Genomic DNA, 15275 nt, shown 5'->3' on the forward strand with positions numbered 1-15275 from the left:
ATAAAAAAAATCACCCAGTGAAGAGCGTGAGGAATGAACCACTTATGGCGGGACAGTGAAGACTAGATACAAATATACAAAAACGGGTTTTGGGGTGTATTTCATTTCTAATTAATTTTTATGTCTGTTTGATTAATATACGTACCACCTACAGTTGACGATTGAATATATCATGCATCGCGAAAGTATCAAGCAGTCCTCATCCCCCTCCCGATTTGCTATTTGGTACAGTCCAGAGCGCTTTTTGGGAACTCCAGCGGGAGCGAGTAGAGCACAACATGTTGGAGGCTGTGGCAGTTCGCTAGTCATCGAAGTTAACTTTTCAATTCCAATTCCGAACTAGTGGCGGAGGGTGGTTGAGAACAAAGGGCGGCAGCAAGCGTCATGCTTCTAGTTTAGCGTGAAATGCCGGAGCGTCTATTTGTGTCACAGGCCCGCTGATATCAGTGAAGAGAGAGAAGAAGGCACAAGGCAAGGGGAAGCCGGAGAAGAGAGAGCCGACCGGGGTCCAAGATGCAGCCGGCCGCGGTGCTGCGGGGCGCACTGTTAACTTTGGTGCTTAGCCTGAGTGCAGGTAGGGAAATGCTCGTGTTACGCGCTGCAGACTCAATGTGCATGCGAGGTTGGGTCAATTTAGGTGAAGCAATTTGGGAAGCTACAGTGTCGGTCTCATGCCGCACACTGTGGTCTTCTTGAACACCGTGGTGGGGTAAGTCAGGGGGTCTCACCTTTGGAACACTTATTTGAACCATTTAACTTGTCGTGCACACTTATACATGTTCAAAAAATATTCTTTAACCCACTTTCGTTCCTTGTCGAAACGTTTGCCATTTGCCTTATTTGATGATTTTTGTTTACATCCTGAATGTGGAGTTAAAATGTGTAAATATATTGGATGTGCATGGATTACTACTTATTTGGCTGGAGTTTTTTCACTTTTTAGTGTTTTGAAATGAAGGCTAGGCTTGGCACATCATTAATTCATTTGTTGTGCAAGCATGTGCTTTATGTATCTTTTCCTTGAGGCAGTCAGCGCTAGACGATATGGGAATACTTTTTAACCCTAAATACTAAGTGGCAATATGATGTGAAATGCAAACCAACTGTATTTTCCTTTATTGTTATTTATACATTTAGGTAAAGAAAATAGCTTTCCCGATTTTTTTTTTCTTTTTTTTTTTTTTAATTCCAGGTGAACTGATTAATAACCTATTTTCTGACCCCTTCCCCTCTCTCAGCTGCTCATGTAGTAGATCTGAGTGATTTCCACCACCCCCTTCCCATGTTTTCTCTAACACCTTGTATTTACAACATGTCAGAACAGCCGCTGGAATGCACAGACCCTACGGAAGCTATTCCTAACCACACACAACGGGCTTTGCGTCATGTATTGACACATAGGCGCCCGTAGCACTCGCAGATGCCATGCCCTCTGACATGACCTTAAAAATATACCAGACAGGAAGGTAAAAATCACACCTATAATTGGCTACTTGGACTTCAAATAGAGGCTGCGATGATTGTTTCTGTTGCTAAATGTCACCCTGAAACTCTCTTCGAAATGTCAACCAGAGCGATCCAATATCCAATTGAAAACAAAAGACCCCTCGGTTGATCCACGTCCTGTGTTGGTGTGTTAGTCTTGGCTTCAGACTCAATTAGCAGTGTTTCCTTACCCTGCAACCTTTTGTCTCCTGCGTGTTTTTGATCATAGAGCTTTTCTGTCACAAAGTAATTAACTCTGCTGGACCGTTTGTCATTTTTTTTCCCCCCTACGGTACATAAATTTCCTTTGTCAAACAACCAAAAACATTTTATGAATATTTATGAAGAAAATGAAATGTTACAACCTTCATCATATTGCCTGAAAATACTAATAAGGGATAGCGTGTTTGTGACATTCTTTCTAGTCATTGTTGTTGATGAAAAGATAACTATCATTGATCCACAAAGAGGCGCAGGGAGTTTGGGATTGTAAAAACAATTTACTGGAAGTGACCCAACAACTCCTGCATGCGTATGTGTGTACTTGTGCGTGTTTGTGTCGCTGTGTCTGTAATTCATGTGGGGTCAAGATGCCTTCCTTGATGCGTCCAGTGGCCTTGCAGTAATTGGCTGAGTTTGACAAATGGCATTTTGGACAGTGGAGTATACACTTTGATGATCGACTCAAGAGACAGGATGATCATCTCAACCTCTGCTTCGAAGCGGCCGATCCCTTTTTTTCCTTAAGTGTTAATTGGACTCCTGGGCTGACCTAAAAGCCGTGTTTTCATTCCTTTAATGGGATCTTAGAATTAAGTCATACAATTTAGTAAACTACAATAAAAAGATACACACATTTTGACATGTGCATAAACGTACAGGCATGGGTTGAAAATGTGTGACTTATTTTATTTTTTTTTTTGGGGGGGGGGGATTTTTAACAAAGACAACCCTTCCGTACTAGTCTGACAACCAGGCATTGTTCCAAGATTCTCCGCCTGATTTGGTTTGTTTTTATCTTCTAAGCAATGAAGAAGAAGAAGAAGAATACACTATCAATATGTGACTTGCAAGGATTATCAATGCCTCGTGATGTCTGCACAGGCACAGTTAGTTATAAGGAAGTATTTATGCTAGAATATTTTAGTATTCACGTACAGTTGGGGCTTATCTTCTTTTTGTGACATAACTGCACTTTTTTTTCCTGTTCACTGATTTGTTTTTTGTTTGTTTTTATAATCAAGTGTGATTGTTTGTGCCTGACCAAAAATGATTTTCTGAAGATTGTGAATACTATGTGTAGTAGACGAGAAGAGCTTTTAATGTGTATACTGGAAGGCTACTCTCACTTGCTTGAAATTTACATCCCCTCTCGACAAGAATCTAAACTTTTAACGTATATTTTCTACCAGTCAAAATTATTGTTAGTAAAATTAAATGGTGACAAAGAGGATTTCACCATGGTGTGACTGGAACTTTGAGTAGAAAGAGGATTGTGATAACTGAGTGGGATTACGTTTGTTCTTCATTTCTGCTAAGCCTTTATCTTGATGGTCAACTTGTATAATCACATTGTTCATTCTCTTAATACTGTATTGCCCTTTCATCAGGACTAAGAACTAACACAACCGTCTCACTAGTGGCCTTTGAAAGAGCTCGCAAATGTAGTTTTGCCAACCTAGCAGGCCTTGAATGTAAATTTATGACTTTGTTTTGCAAAATGGCACAACCACCCCATTAGATTAAGTGCCCCCAGAATTATTTGGTTGGCATTTTAGGACAGTGCAATCTTCATGTGTTCTTATAAAATACAGACAGATTTATTGTTTGCTGCAAGTTGGTTTTGTTCCAGTTTCCACTCTGAAAACCATATTCTGTTCAAGCAGGAAAATGTTTTGAAGGGGTGGCATACCCGGGTTCAAATCCCAACCCCGGCTGTGTGGAGTTTGCATGTCCTTCCCGTGCCTGCGTGGATTTTTTTCTGGGCACTCCGGTTAGGGTTAGCCCTGACCCTAACTCACATCCCAAAAACATGCATTATTTGGAGACTCTCAAATGCCCCACGATGTGATTTTAAGTGCGACTGTTGCCACTCTCTATATGCTCTGCGATTGGCTGGCAACCGGTTCAGGGTGTACCCTGCCTCCTGCCTGATGATAGCTGGGTTGGCTCCCGCACTCCTGCGACCCTTGTGTGGATAAGCGGCTCAGAAAATGGATGGATGGATGTTTTGATCTTATTTATGCCATGTATGTCAAAAACACAATTTTTCAATTGTGCAAAATGACATTCGTCTAGCAATTAGAGCAGTTTGAAACAACTAAGAACAATAGTCCAGAGCAATGACTATTATGCAAAGGGTGCTGAGACTTAAGAAATGCAAGCAGTGTATGCAGTGACTAGTAGGGCGATAATCTGGGACCATGTCGACTGTGCAAATGTTCCAAATGGTAGTCAGGCACATGAGTGGCCATTATTGGTCAACAAATACATGTAGTATAGACTCGATAGACTCAATAGAGTCTGTACTATGGTGGCCTGGTGAAGCGTGTGACACTTGCCCAATTGTGTTGACATGGCGCATTGGTGTGTAGTGTGTCATTGCATGTACTGTTGAGTACTGTGTACCTCCATCACTGTCTGGTTTGGGGCTGCCACAAAAAAAGGACAAACTCCGATTGCAACGGACAATCAGAAAAGCCGAATAGATTATCGGCACCACTCTACGCACTATTGAAGACTTAGACGCAACGCAAACTAGGTCCAGAGCAGGCAGGATTCTTTCGGATCCTCCACATCCTGGCCACCAGCTCTCCCATCTCCCTTCATCGGGAAAGTGCTTCAGATCAATGCAAGACAAAACTAGCAGGCATTGAAAGAGTTTTTTTCCTTCTGGCAATGAACTGATTACATTCTTAATCAGCAAATGTACTGTTTTCTGCCTTGTGCCATTGTTTACTTTTGTAGAGTATTGCACGATTTGTCACTTTTACCTGGTCCCTTTGCACAACTGTCATTGGAGTGTCATTGGAATTGGAATAGTTCCGATGAATAGAAATGTCTCCTGTTCTTTGTTCTTGCTGCTTTCTTGTTCTTCGTTCTGTATGTCGTACCAGGGCAGCACCGTCTGCTGGAGAAAAATTCATTGGGTGGTTTTTTACACATTGACCAAATAAAGCTGATTCTGTTTGTGATGGTGACATCTGGTGGATTTTAAAAAATGTTGCAGATTGGAGAGTGGAGTGTGTTCAGTTTATTTACATTCATTTAGATAATTTGTATTTTTTATATTAATTTGAGGATTACATATTTTTTCTGCGACAAGCGTTGGCCTCACAGTTCTGAGGTCCAGGGTTCAATACGACCCCGCCTGTGTGAAGTTTGCATGTTCTCGTACCTGCATTGGTTTTCTCCGGGTCCTCCCACATCCCAAAAAACATGCAACATTAATTGGACACTCTAAATTGCCTTTAGGTGTGATTGATTGCCTCTGTTGTCTGTCTCTATGTGTCCTGCAATTGCCTGGTAACCAGTTCAGGGTGTACCCTGCCTCCTGCCCGATGACAGCTGGGATTGGCTCTAGCACTCCTGTAACCCACGTGAGGATAAGCGGTTAAAAAAAAAGGATGGATCCACATCCATCCATCCACCCATCCATCCATTTTCTTTGTCGCTTATCCTCACGTGGCTCGCGGGGAGTGCGGGAGACTATCCCAGCTGTCAACTGGCAGGAGGCGGGGTACACTCTGATCTGGTTGCCAGCCAATCACAGGGCACATCGAGACAAACAACCTCACTCACAATCACACCTAGGGGCAATTTAGAGTGTCCAATTAAATGGATGGATCTATTTTTCTTCATCTTTATCATCAACATAGTGCAATATTGTGTTTCCATACATTACATTTACTTTTGACGTGATTTAAATATTTGTTTTAATTTGAATTGTTTGGTACAGGTTATGCTGATTAGTGCATGTGAAAAGAGAGAGCCATTCGTGTTGAGAGAGATGTGAAATAAAAAATCGTTGCTGAAGACTGTCCTACTTTAGTAAGAAAGACACCTGAAAGATACATCTATCACAACTCTGACCCAACTGTAGTCTGCCATGCCACAGCCTCCGAGGACAGGATTAAACAACTTTTAGGGATTTCAGTATTACCTGCCATGATTCTTCTTCCTACTGCGCAGATCTGCTGCTCGCAGGGGAAAGAAACTGCTATGTGACAAAAGTGTCGTGCTTCCCCCTCTCAGCAGTTGAATTTTTGCGTCTGGCAAATATTTATTTTTAAAAAGTTGCCACGGTATTGCCAGAATCTTCATTCTCATTTAAAGCTTGATAGTGTTTGAATATTGAGGAAGTACCGTATTTTTCGCACTATGAGGCGCGCCTAAGAGCCTTTAATTTTCCCAAAAGCCGACAGTGCGCCTTACACTGAAGAAAATGAGTATTTGAACACCCTGCTATATTGCAGGTTTTCCCACTGAAAAATCATGGAGGGGTCTGAAATTTTCATCGTAGGTGCATGTCCACTGTGAGAGATATAATCTAAAAAGAAAAATCCAGAAATCACAATGTATGATTTTTTTTTTACGATTTATTTGTGTGATACAGCTGCAAATAATATTTGAACACCTGAGAAAACCAATGTTAATATTTGGTACAGGAGCCTTTGTTTGCAGTTACAGAGGTCAAATGTTTTCTGTAGTTGTTCACTAGGTTTGCACACACTGCAGGAGGGATTTTGGCTCACTCCTCCACACAGATCTTCTCGAGATCAGACAGGTTTCTGGGCTGTTGCTGTGAAACACAGAGTTCCAGCTCCCTCCAAAGATTTTCTATTGGGTTTAGGTCTGGAGACTGGCTACGCCATGTCAGAACCTTGATATGCTTCTTACAGAGCCACTCCTTGGTTTTCCTGGCTGTGTGCTTCAGGTGATTGTCATGTTGAAAGACCCAGTCACGACCCATCTTCAATGCTCTGACTGAGGAAAAGAGGTTGTTCCCCAAAATCTCACAATACATGGCCACAGTCATCCTCTCCTTAATACAGTGCAGTCGTCCTGTCCCATGTGTAGAAAAACACCCTCAAAGCATGATGCTACCACCCACATGCTTCACAGTAGGGATTGTGTTCTTGGGATGGAACTCATCATTCGTTTTCCTCCAAACACGGTTAGTGGAATTATGACCAAAAAGTTCAATTTTGGTCTCATCTGAGCACAAAAGTTCCTCCCATCACTCCTTTGTATCATCCAAATGGTCATTGGCAAACTTAGGACAGGCCTTGAGATGGGCTGGGGAACCTTCCGTGCCATGCATAATTTCAAGCCATGACGTCTTAGTGTATTACCAACACCTTGGAAACGGTGGTCCTACCTCTTTTCAGGTCATTGACCAAGTCGTGGAGTCCTAGGGTGATTCCTCACCTTTCTAAGGGTCATTAAGACCCCACGAGGTGATACCTTGCATGGGGCTCCACTCCGATTGAGATTGACTGTCATGTTTAGCTTCTTCCAATTTCTAATGATTGCTCCAACAGTGGACCTTTTGTCACCAAGCTGCTTGGCAATTTCTCCGTAGCCTTTTCCAGCCGTGTGGAGTTGTACAATTTTGTCTCTGGTGTTTTTGGACAGACCTTTGTTCTTGCCCATGTTGCATGTTTGAGTCTTACTGATTGTATGGGGTGGACAGGTGTCTTTATGCAGCTAACGACCTCACAGAGGTGGATCTGGTTCAGGATAATGCATGGACTAGAGGTGGACTTTTAAAGGCGGACTAACAGGTCTTTGAGGGTCAGAATTCTAGCTGATGGACAGGTATTCAAATACTTATTTGCAGCTGTATCACACAAGTAAATGAATAAAAAAAAATCATGGATTTTAATTTCAGTATTTTTCTTTTTATTATCTCTCTCACAGTGGACATGCACCTACGATAAAAATTTCAGACCCATCCATGATTTCTAAGCGGGAGAACTTGCAATATAGCCGGGTGTTCAAATTCTCATTTTCTTCACTGTATATGTGGATCAATATTGAGTCGCAGCAGGTTTTGCAACTATGGTAAACAGCCGGCGACTCCATTTTCCCCAGTAGAAGTAGCGCGCGATGCATGCTGTGATATATGACTGCATGTACCGTCCCTTTTCATTTCCATTTGTGAGTTTTTTTAAAGACCCCAAAATGACTCCGATACTACAATACTATGTCACTGACTTTACCTCGGGGAAAATAATAAAACAACTGTTTGTTCATTTTGCGAGTGAACAGAGTTGTCAGAACGCTGGTTTGTCATCTATTAATAAACTTTGACTGTTTTGTTGACATTCCCTTTAGCGCAGCTCCATCTAATGGATGCGTAACGCAACCCCTGCCTCTACTGTAGCCTCTATTCTATGCGCCTTATAATGTGATGCGCCTTATGTATGAAAAACCTTTTAAAATAGGCCATTCATTGAAGGCTCGCCTTATAATCCGGTGTGCCTTATGGTGCGGAAAATACGGTACTTTTATTTGTGTATGACAGGTCTTGTGAGTAGAGCCGACATTTCACCTGCAAATAGAATTCTTAGTTAATGCATGTAAACATGATTTTAAAATGAGTTTTTTCAGAATGTCATTAACTTGAATGAAAAGGAGGATGAAGTGGGAAAGGGAATCATTAATTTTATTTTGCGTTGTCAAAAATACTCTGACTGCAGAAACCCTCCTCTTTCTTGACAGCTCAGTTGCATCCTCAGAACAACAAAAGGTTAAAATATGGATCCAAAAATAACACACAACAATCGGATTCTCCCCCTCCTTTAAGCACGAAACCAGATGTGTCACTTCTGGATCAACACATTTTGGCCAATCAACCAATCCAGTAGCTCTGTTGGTCACATAACTTTTTCTTAGAGTGGTACATGCACCAACATGGGGTTTCGCTTAAGGAGCGCCACGCGTGCGTTGATGCACTGGAGTTGCCGATCCATCACAAGTACAGAGTAGCAAGACTACTACAGTGAGTGCACGAATAATGTACAATGGGGCAACTGAAATGTGACAACAAACTCAAGACAAAAAATTGGCAGCAAGTTGCAGTGAATTTGTAAGTTATCTGTTGAAGAAGTTAATGGCAGGAGGGAAGACGCTGTTGAAATATCTGCTAGTTTTTGTTTACATTGTTCGATAGTGCCTACCTGAGGGTATGAGCTGGAAGTGGTGGTGACCAGGATGTGGACAATCCTAGAGGATTTAGCATGCTCTTGTCTTAGTTCTGGCACTGTGGAAGTCCTCAAGAGAGGGTAGGATAGGGGGTTACCGACAATCTTCAGCAGGTTTCATTGTCCGTTGCAGTCGGATTTTGTCCTTTTTTGTTGCAGCACCAAACCAGACTGCGATGGAAGAACACAGGACTAATTTGATGACTGGCGTGGAGAGCTGCCTCAAAAGCTGTCGGGCCAGGCCGTGTTTTCTCCAAAGTTTGAAGAAGTAAACACACTGCTGGGACTTTTTGAGGATGGAATTGATGTTGATCTCCCACTTTAGGTTCAGAGAGATTTTAATTCCCAGGAACTTGAAGGACTCAACTGTTGAGACAGGGCAGTTGGATAGCGTGAGGGGCAGCTGTGACAAAGAATGCCTCATGAAGTCCATGATTATCTTTACACTCTTGAGCATGCTTAGTTCCAGGATGTGTTGACCACGTCACAGCTTCAGCTGCTCCACTTCAGGTCGATAAACAGACTTGTCATTTTCTTTGATTAAGGCGATGACTGCGGTGTCGTCTGCAAACTTCTGGAGTTTGACAGCTGGGTGCATTGATTTGCAGTCATTTGTGTATAGAGAGAAGAACGGCAGAGAGAGGGCACAAACTTGGTGTGCCCTGATGCTGGTGGTGTGTGTAGATGAGGTAGCCTCCGCAGCCTCATCTCCTGTGTCCTGCCCATCTGGAAGCTGTAAATCCACTGGCAGATTGCAGGTAAGATGCTGAGCTGGAGCTTGGAGGGGTTAAGGGATCATGGTGTTGAACGCAAAGCTGACGTCCACGAACAGAATCCTAGCGTAGGTCCCTGCACAATCGAGGTGTTCTAGGATGAAGAGCAGCCTCATGTTGACCGCATCATCTGAAGATCTGGTTGCTCAGTAGACAAACCGCACAGGTTCCAGCAGGGGCCCTGTGGTGCTGTTGAAGTAGTCCAGCACAAGGTGTTCTAAGAACCTCATGACCACAGATGTCGAGGTGACAGGCCTGTAATAATTCAGACCTGAGATTGCATCTTTCTTGGAGTCTGAGACGGTATTGTAGCATTTGAAACAGGCTGGTACTTCGCACTGCCTCAGAGATCTATTGAAGATCTGTCTGAAGACTGGAGCAAGCTGGTCCACGCAGACTTTGAGGCTGCATGGGGACACAAGGTCTGGGGCTACCACTTTGTTAATCTTTTGTTGTTTGAGCATGTCTCTCACATCCTTTTAGTGTATGGTCAACACAGAAGTCAGCGATGTGATGGTAGCTGGTGGTGCGGCTGGGTGGGTGTGGGGTGTGAACGAGTCCTTTTCACATCTGCCGTGTTCAAGTTGTCAGCTAGTGTTTTATTGTTCTCAGCTTGGGGGAGTTGGTCGCTTTTAATTGGCCAGTGATTGTAATGCATGCCAGACTCTTTTAGAGTCGTTAGCAGTAAACTGTTTTACAGGATAGTTTCACTTTGCAATATTAATTTCTTTCGTCGGCTGGTTGTCAACTGAGCGGAATTGCAAAAGTTGGTGAAAGAAAGTCTAGGGTAGACTCCCTGATGTTTAGCAAATGTTTCCATGTGTAAGTAAGTCACGCAATGTCTCCAACGATGAACAAAAAAAACACAAAAACATAGACAATACTAGAGAGCATGTAACCCATGATTTCACATTGGTAGGCACCATCTTGGAAAATAGTCAGTAGTTGTTTTTTGTCTGGTTGAGTATCAGTGTATAAAGCATTTACTGTACCTCCCAGTCACTACTTTCGTGTTGATGGTTAAACCTTCATGAAGCCTGAGGCGGGTAGTTTGTATTGTTGCAAATATGAAGACTTTAACTAATACTGCTGAGCTAATAAACAGTCAACTAAATGAAGACCACATAATATCACCCCCGAGTAGTGTATTCTTAATTATTTTGCTGTTCTGCAATCACAGGTCCAACAGAACACAACCAAGCTTCTCTTATTGGCTCCCCATCTTTCCAGACCCAGATTTAGCACTGTGACCCTCCAATCTTTACTGACAAGTTCAGCGTGATAGTGCAATGTTCCCAACTTGTATTGCAAGAGTGTGTGCACATGTGCCGTGTGTACGTGCGTGTGTGCCCATGTTTCTGTGTGTGTGTTTTTTTTTTCTCCTTGAGCCTGAGATAATATGTGTGTGTTCACTCCTCTTTGGTTGCAAGTTAGGTTTGTGTCAGGCAGGCTTTTGCATTCAGTGTGGGCTGTCAGAGTAGGCCACCTGATACTCCCACTGTGCTTTGTTTGGCCCAGCTAAAGGGATGCGATTGCACCTCCAAGGTAGCAGTGGAAGTAACCTGTGATTACTTGATTTCACCCCCCATGCACACACATACTGCACACACACACACACACACACACACACACACACTTTTCTCATATGGATAAATGTCATGTCTCAAACAGCACCCCCATCCACATTCCTCTGCTCATGTTCCTCCACGTTCCTATAAATCACTGTGCTCACTCACGCTAGTAGGCCAACCTCTTCTGCAGGAGACCTCCAGGCTCTCTTTTTAGGGCCGTGTCTGATTTCAGAACATGATGCCATAGCCCAGGGGCCAATTTCAATTATGTCCACCATGATGATATATGTCACAGATAGAGCACACAAGAAAAATCAAAGTAAACCTCTGGCAACCCAACATGTCTACAAGCACCACTAGGTAGATGTCTAACAACTGAAAGTCTTAGTCTGATTAAGTGATAAGAGGCTGTTTAAAAAGATAATTGGCCATTGATTCAAACAAACTAAGCAATCTCCAACCCATATACCTGCTGAGAATAATTTTGTAGCTGTGCAAACAAAAAAGAAAAAGCATGGTTTAATATTTTGTGCCATTATTGGTTTGTGAGCTATAGCATTTAACTGAATTTAGCTTAATGTAAGCAGGATTGCAGGTTTGATCGATTATTCTTATCACCGACAACTCAAATTGCATTAATGTTTGCTTATTCGTGAGTAAAAATTAATTGTGACATTGTGATAGTTAAATATTTCCTAACGGGGAAATGAAGTCCATCCGTTAGTAGCTATGGCTTACAATTCTCACTTCTGAATTATACAATGACTAAATATGCAATAGACTTAAGTTCAAATGTGTGGTATTAAGCCACCAACGCAGTATTGGGATTGTTACATTGTTGTGGTTGGTGCTTTATTTACATTTTTAAATATAACAGGCTCATACAGTATATAGGCCTGATTTCCAATTTTTTTTTATATTGTGAGGGGCATTTGTGGCATGTTGGCCTTGTACTGTGTAGTGGAGTTCCTCGGGGGTGACAGATTATTGCAGGCTGTAATAAACTCTGCTTTTCTTTCTCGGCAGGGGGCTGCTGTAGAGGACAGAATGATAAGCATTGCTGGAGACTCACTGTCTGAGCACAACCAGAGGAGGGGGGGAGGGACGCAAAGACATTTTGAAGGACATATGCATGCACAGATCCATAGTAACTTAATTCTTGAGCTTTGCTCTTGCTTACATTGACTTGACTGAAAAGCATTAGTTAGGACTTAAGATGAAAATTTGGAATATTTGCTAAAAGGCATGAAAACAATTAAACTTCAGGTAGATTGTTGTGTTAGAAAAGTCTCACATTCGCTAGTATACGATCAGCAATGCATGAAAAATATGGCACTTATATGGTGTGTCTTTGGAATCACATCATTGGAGCCTTTGCTGATGAATGGAGCAGTTTTCCATTGATATTTTTGTCCTTTCATTCATTTTGGGACTCTTTGTAGTTGTATTTTCAACATTTCTAGCGTTGAACTATTTAGTTTACAGCACACTTACAATAAATGTGGTTTAAAAATATCTTTTTGACCTGGGCAAAAGATCAGTTATGTTTTTAAGGTAGTGAGTCAAATCAAATGAATATTCAGTTGAATGTTTTTTTAATTGGTGACAGTCTTTAGGCAATACAACAATACTGGTCTCTTTTAGATCAAGATTATTCTGTAACTTTTATGACTAACTCTAAAACAAAACAAAAACATTAATATGGCCAATATAATAAGCGATTTAAGCTTTACTTGGCTTGCTTTGTACTGTCTGTACGAAACATGGCGTATCTCTGGAAAACTGTGTTTCAAAGAATGGAAAGGGGCTCATATTAAACATGTAAACTTTGGTTTTATTGAATGATGCGTAAATACATGTTCTTCAGGCCATACAGTCGGGTGTATGTACAACAACGTCCGCAATCAGGAAATTAGGTTGAAGCACTTTCCTTGGTGCTGGGATGGATTGCAAAGGAGACCACGACAAAGCAACGCTAGAAACGTTAAAGCCCAAGTGAAGTGCCGATAAACATTCTAAAATAGATATTGTAATGAAAAATACACATAAAATTATACACTTCAATGTATGAGCGTAGAGCGTGTCATCCATGCGCAAAGTTGCGGAAGTCTTAGTCGACATCAAAGTGGTAGCCATATTGCCTGCAACGTCATCAGCCGGCGGACGCGGTGCCGACATGCACATCGACACATTTACCACCCCTTACTTCAGTACGTGGATCTTTTGTTCTGTTCTGAGAGGATTATGTCCCCCCCCAACTATTATTTTTTTTTCGTAGCTCTGCACACACCCACCTGTCATTTGGAACCCACAAAGTTCTCGTCCTTTGCACCTGTGCAATCCATTTTTCATGACGAACCGAGTCTTTTGGAAAAATAGGAATAGTAAATCCATCCTCCTGAGTGTTCAAGCAATATCCAGTAATGCAACGAGCCAGCATTTTGGCTAACATGAAGGACCAAAGAGCTACCTTCCCGCAGGTAAAACTGGTATAAACACATGAGGCCGCCTGAAGTGGGTGCTTCTGATAATATTACTTCCTGCTTCTTCTCCGAAAAAAAAAAAAAAAAAAAAACCTGAGAGGATTTTCATGGCGTGGGTTACAAAAAGCCATATACGTCAACATCAACAACATTGTGTGGTGAAAAAACGGATGAGTCCATTCCAGCTGCCTTTTTACTATTAAAAACATACTAAAAATCATGCTTTTTGTGTCAGTGGACCTTTAAACATCTACGATGCCGAGTGATGCCGAACGCACACTGGGCAGTACTGAGACAAGCCACTGCCCACTTTGAGTCAAGCTGGCAGTCAAAGTGTGAGCACGCACATTCGTGAGAGCGTTTCAAGAGTTTTACAATTTTTTTTCCAGAACTTTCTTTGCCATGGGCCTAAAGAAAGACATCTGTGCTACCAGCAGCATAGGAAAAGGAAAGTTGAGGGATTTAAGGAAGGAGGTAATCGCTAAGTACAAAAATTGGGTGCACGCTTGTCACGGCTCTTGCTGACTTGTATCGTATGGCTAAGTCGACTATTTAGACTTTTAAGTTGCTTTGAATATATGCCATTTTTTGTTTAAATACATGATGTACATATTTTTACATAAAGAGTAATTAAAATAGGAATGTACTATTTGAAGTTTGGGAATACATTTACATTATTTCCTATGGAAAAAGTCTTTTGGAGGTTGAACAATTCAGACACTTCACAAGAACGAATTGTTTGAATGCTGAGGTTCCACTGTATATGTCATGAAGACACTGTTCACTGAACAGACTAAGTGACTGTGTGTACGACACCATAATGGTAGTGCTAATTTTGGAAAAACAACAATAAAAACATCTTCAACTTCAACTTGCACGGTGTTTTCTCCTGTTATAAGTCGTCTGAAATATCCAAGTTTGGGCAGTCAAATTTTCAAGAGCTGTATGATAAAGCTGTTGTTTTTGGGAGGCTGCCCCCCCCTCCTTCCCTCTAAATGACTCATTTTGATTGGCTCGCGAAGGCTACGTGCACGGTCATGTTGGGTGTCTTGTGTCGTTTGAATGGTGAATTGGAGTCAAGTGCCACTAGTGAACCCATTTGATTGGCGCAATAGGGTCCCTATGCGTAGCTTCAAGATTGATAAATAAATGGGCACACACAAGAATGAAAAATAAAACAGCTTGTTGATCATGGTAAACCACTACAAGTATCGATTCTTCACATATATCCTCATGTAAAAGTAAAAAGTAGTTTAAAGTACACTTTATGGAAAGTGTAACTTGAGTAAATGTAATGGAGTAAATGTAGCGCATTGCTACTTGCCTCTGGTTGTCGTAAATTCTCACCAAATGTGGCCGAGTCTCAAAATAGCCCCCAACAAGTGTGCTGTGTTGTTGCCCTGTTGTCCACCGGTCAGCTGTTTGAGCTTATTACTTCACTCCTTTTGTAATGGATATATTTACATTTCCCTGAAGAACAAATGGGATTGTGGCACAGAGAGAGTTTGCCAGTTGGTGCCTTACTGCCTTTTGTCTCTTTGTAGGATTTGCTCAGGATAGGAAAATAATCTGGATTCTTTTTAAATAAGCACATTAATTTCAGAATCTAACCTACAGTAAATATACATGATGCAAGTTTGTCCTTCTAAGTCACGATAGACAAAAATGAAATGGGTGAAAGTTCAGTGTATAAATAACCACAGAGACGGAAACTTATTGGACATTCACTCATTCACACAGCTTTGAACTGCACTC

At 41.7% G+C, this 15275-nt stretch overlaps 1 protein-coding gene across 1 annotated transcript in view; it reads left to right on the top strand.

Annotated features, from left to right (window-relative positions):
* Positions 1-292: 292 nt before the first annotated feature.
* lrp4 (low density lipoprotein receptor-related protein 4) overlaps positions 293-15275 on the top strand; it is a 125461-nt gene continuing 110478 nt past the window's right edge. The window contains exon 1 of the mRNA XM_061814897.1: positions 293-574. Within this exon, the coding sequence (XP_061670881.1) occupies positions 514-574 (61 nt within the window). The 5' untranslated portion in view covers positions 293-513. The remainder of the gene's footprint in view (positions 575-15275) is intronic.

This window comes from Syngnathoides biaculeatus, chromosome 3 (genome assembly GCF_019802595.1).
Source record: "Syngnathoides biaculeatus isolate LvHL_M chromosome 3, ASM1980259v1, whole genome shotgun sequence".
Classification (NCBI taxonomy): Eukaryota; Metazoa; Chordata; class Actinopteri; order Syngnathiformes; family Syngnathidae; genus Syngnathoides; species Syngnathoides biaculeatus.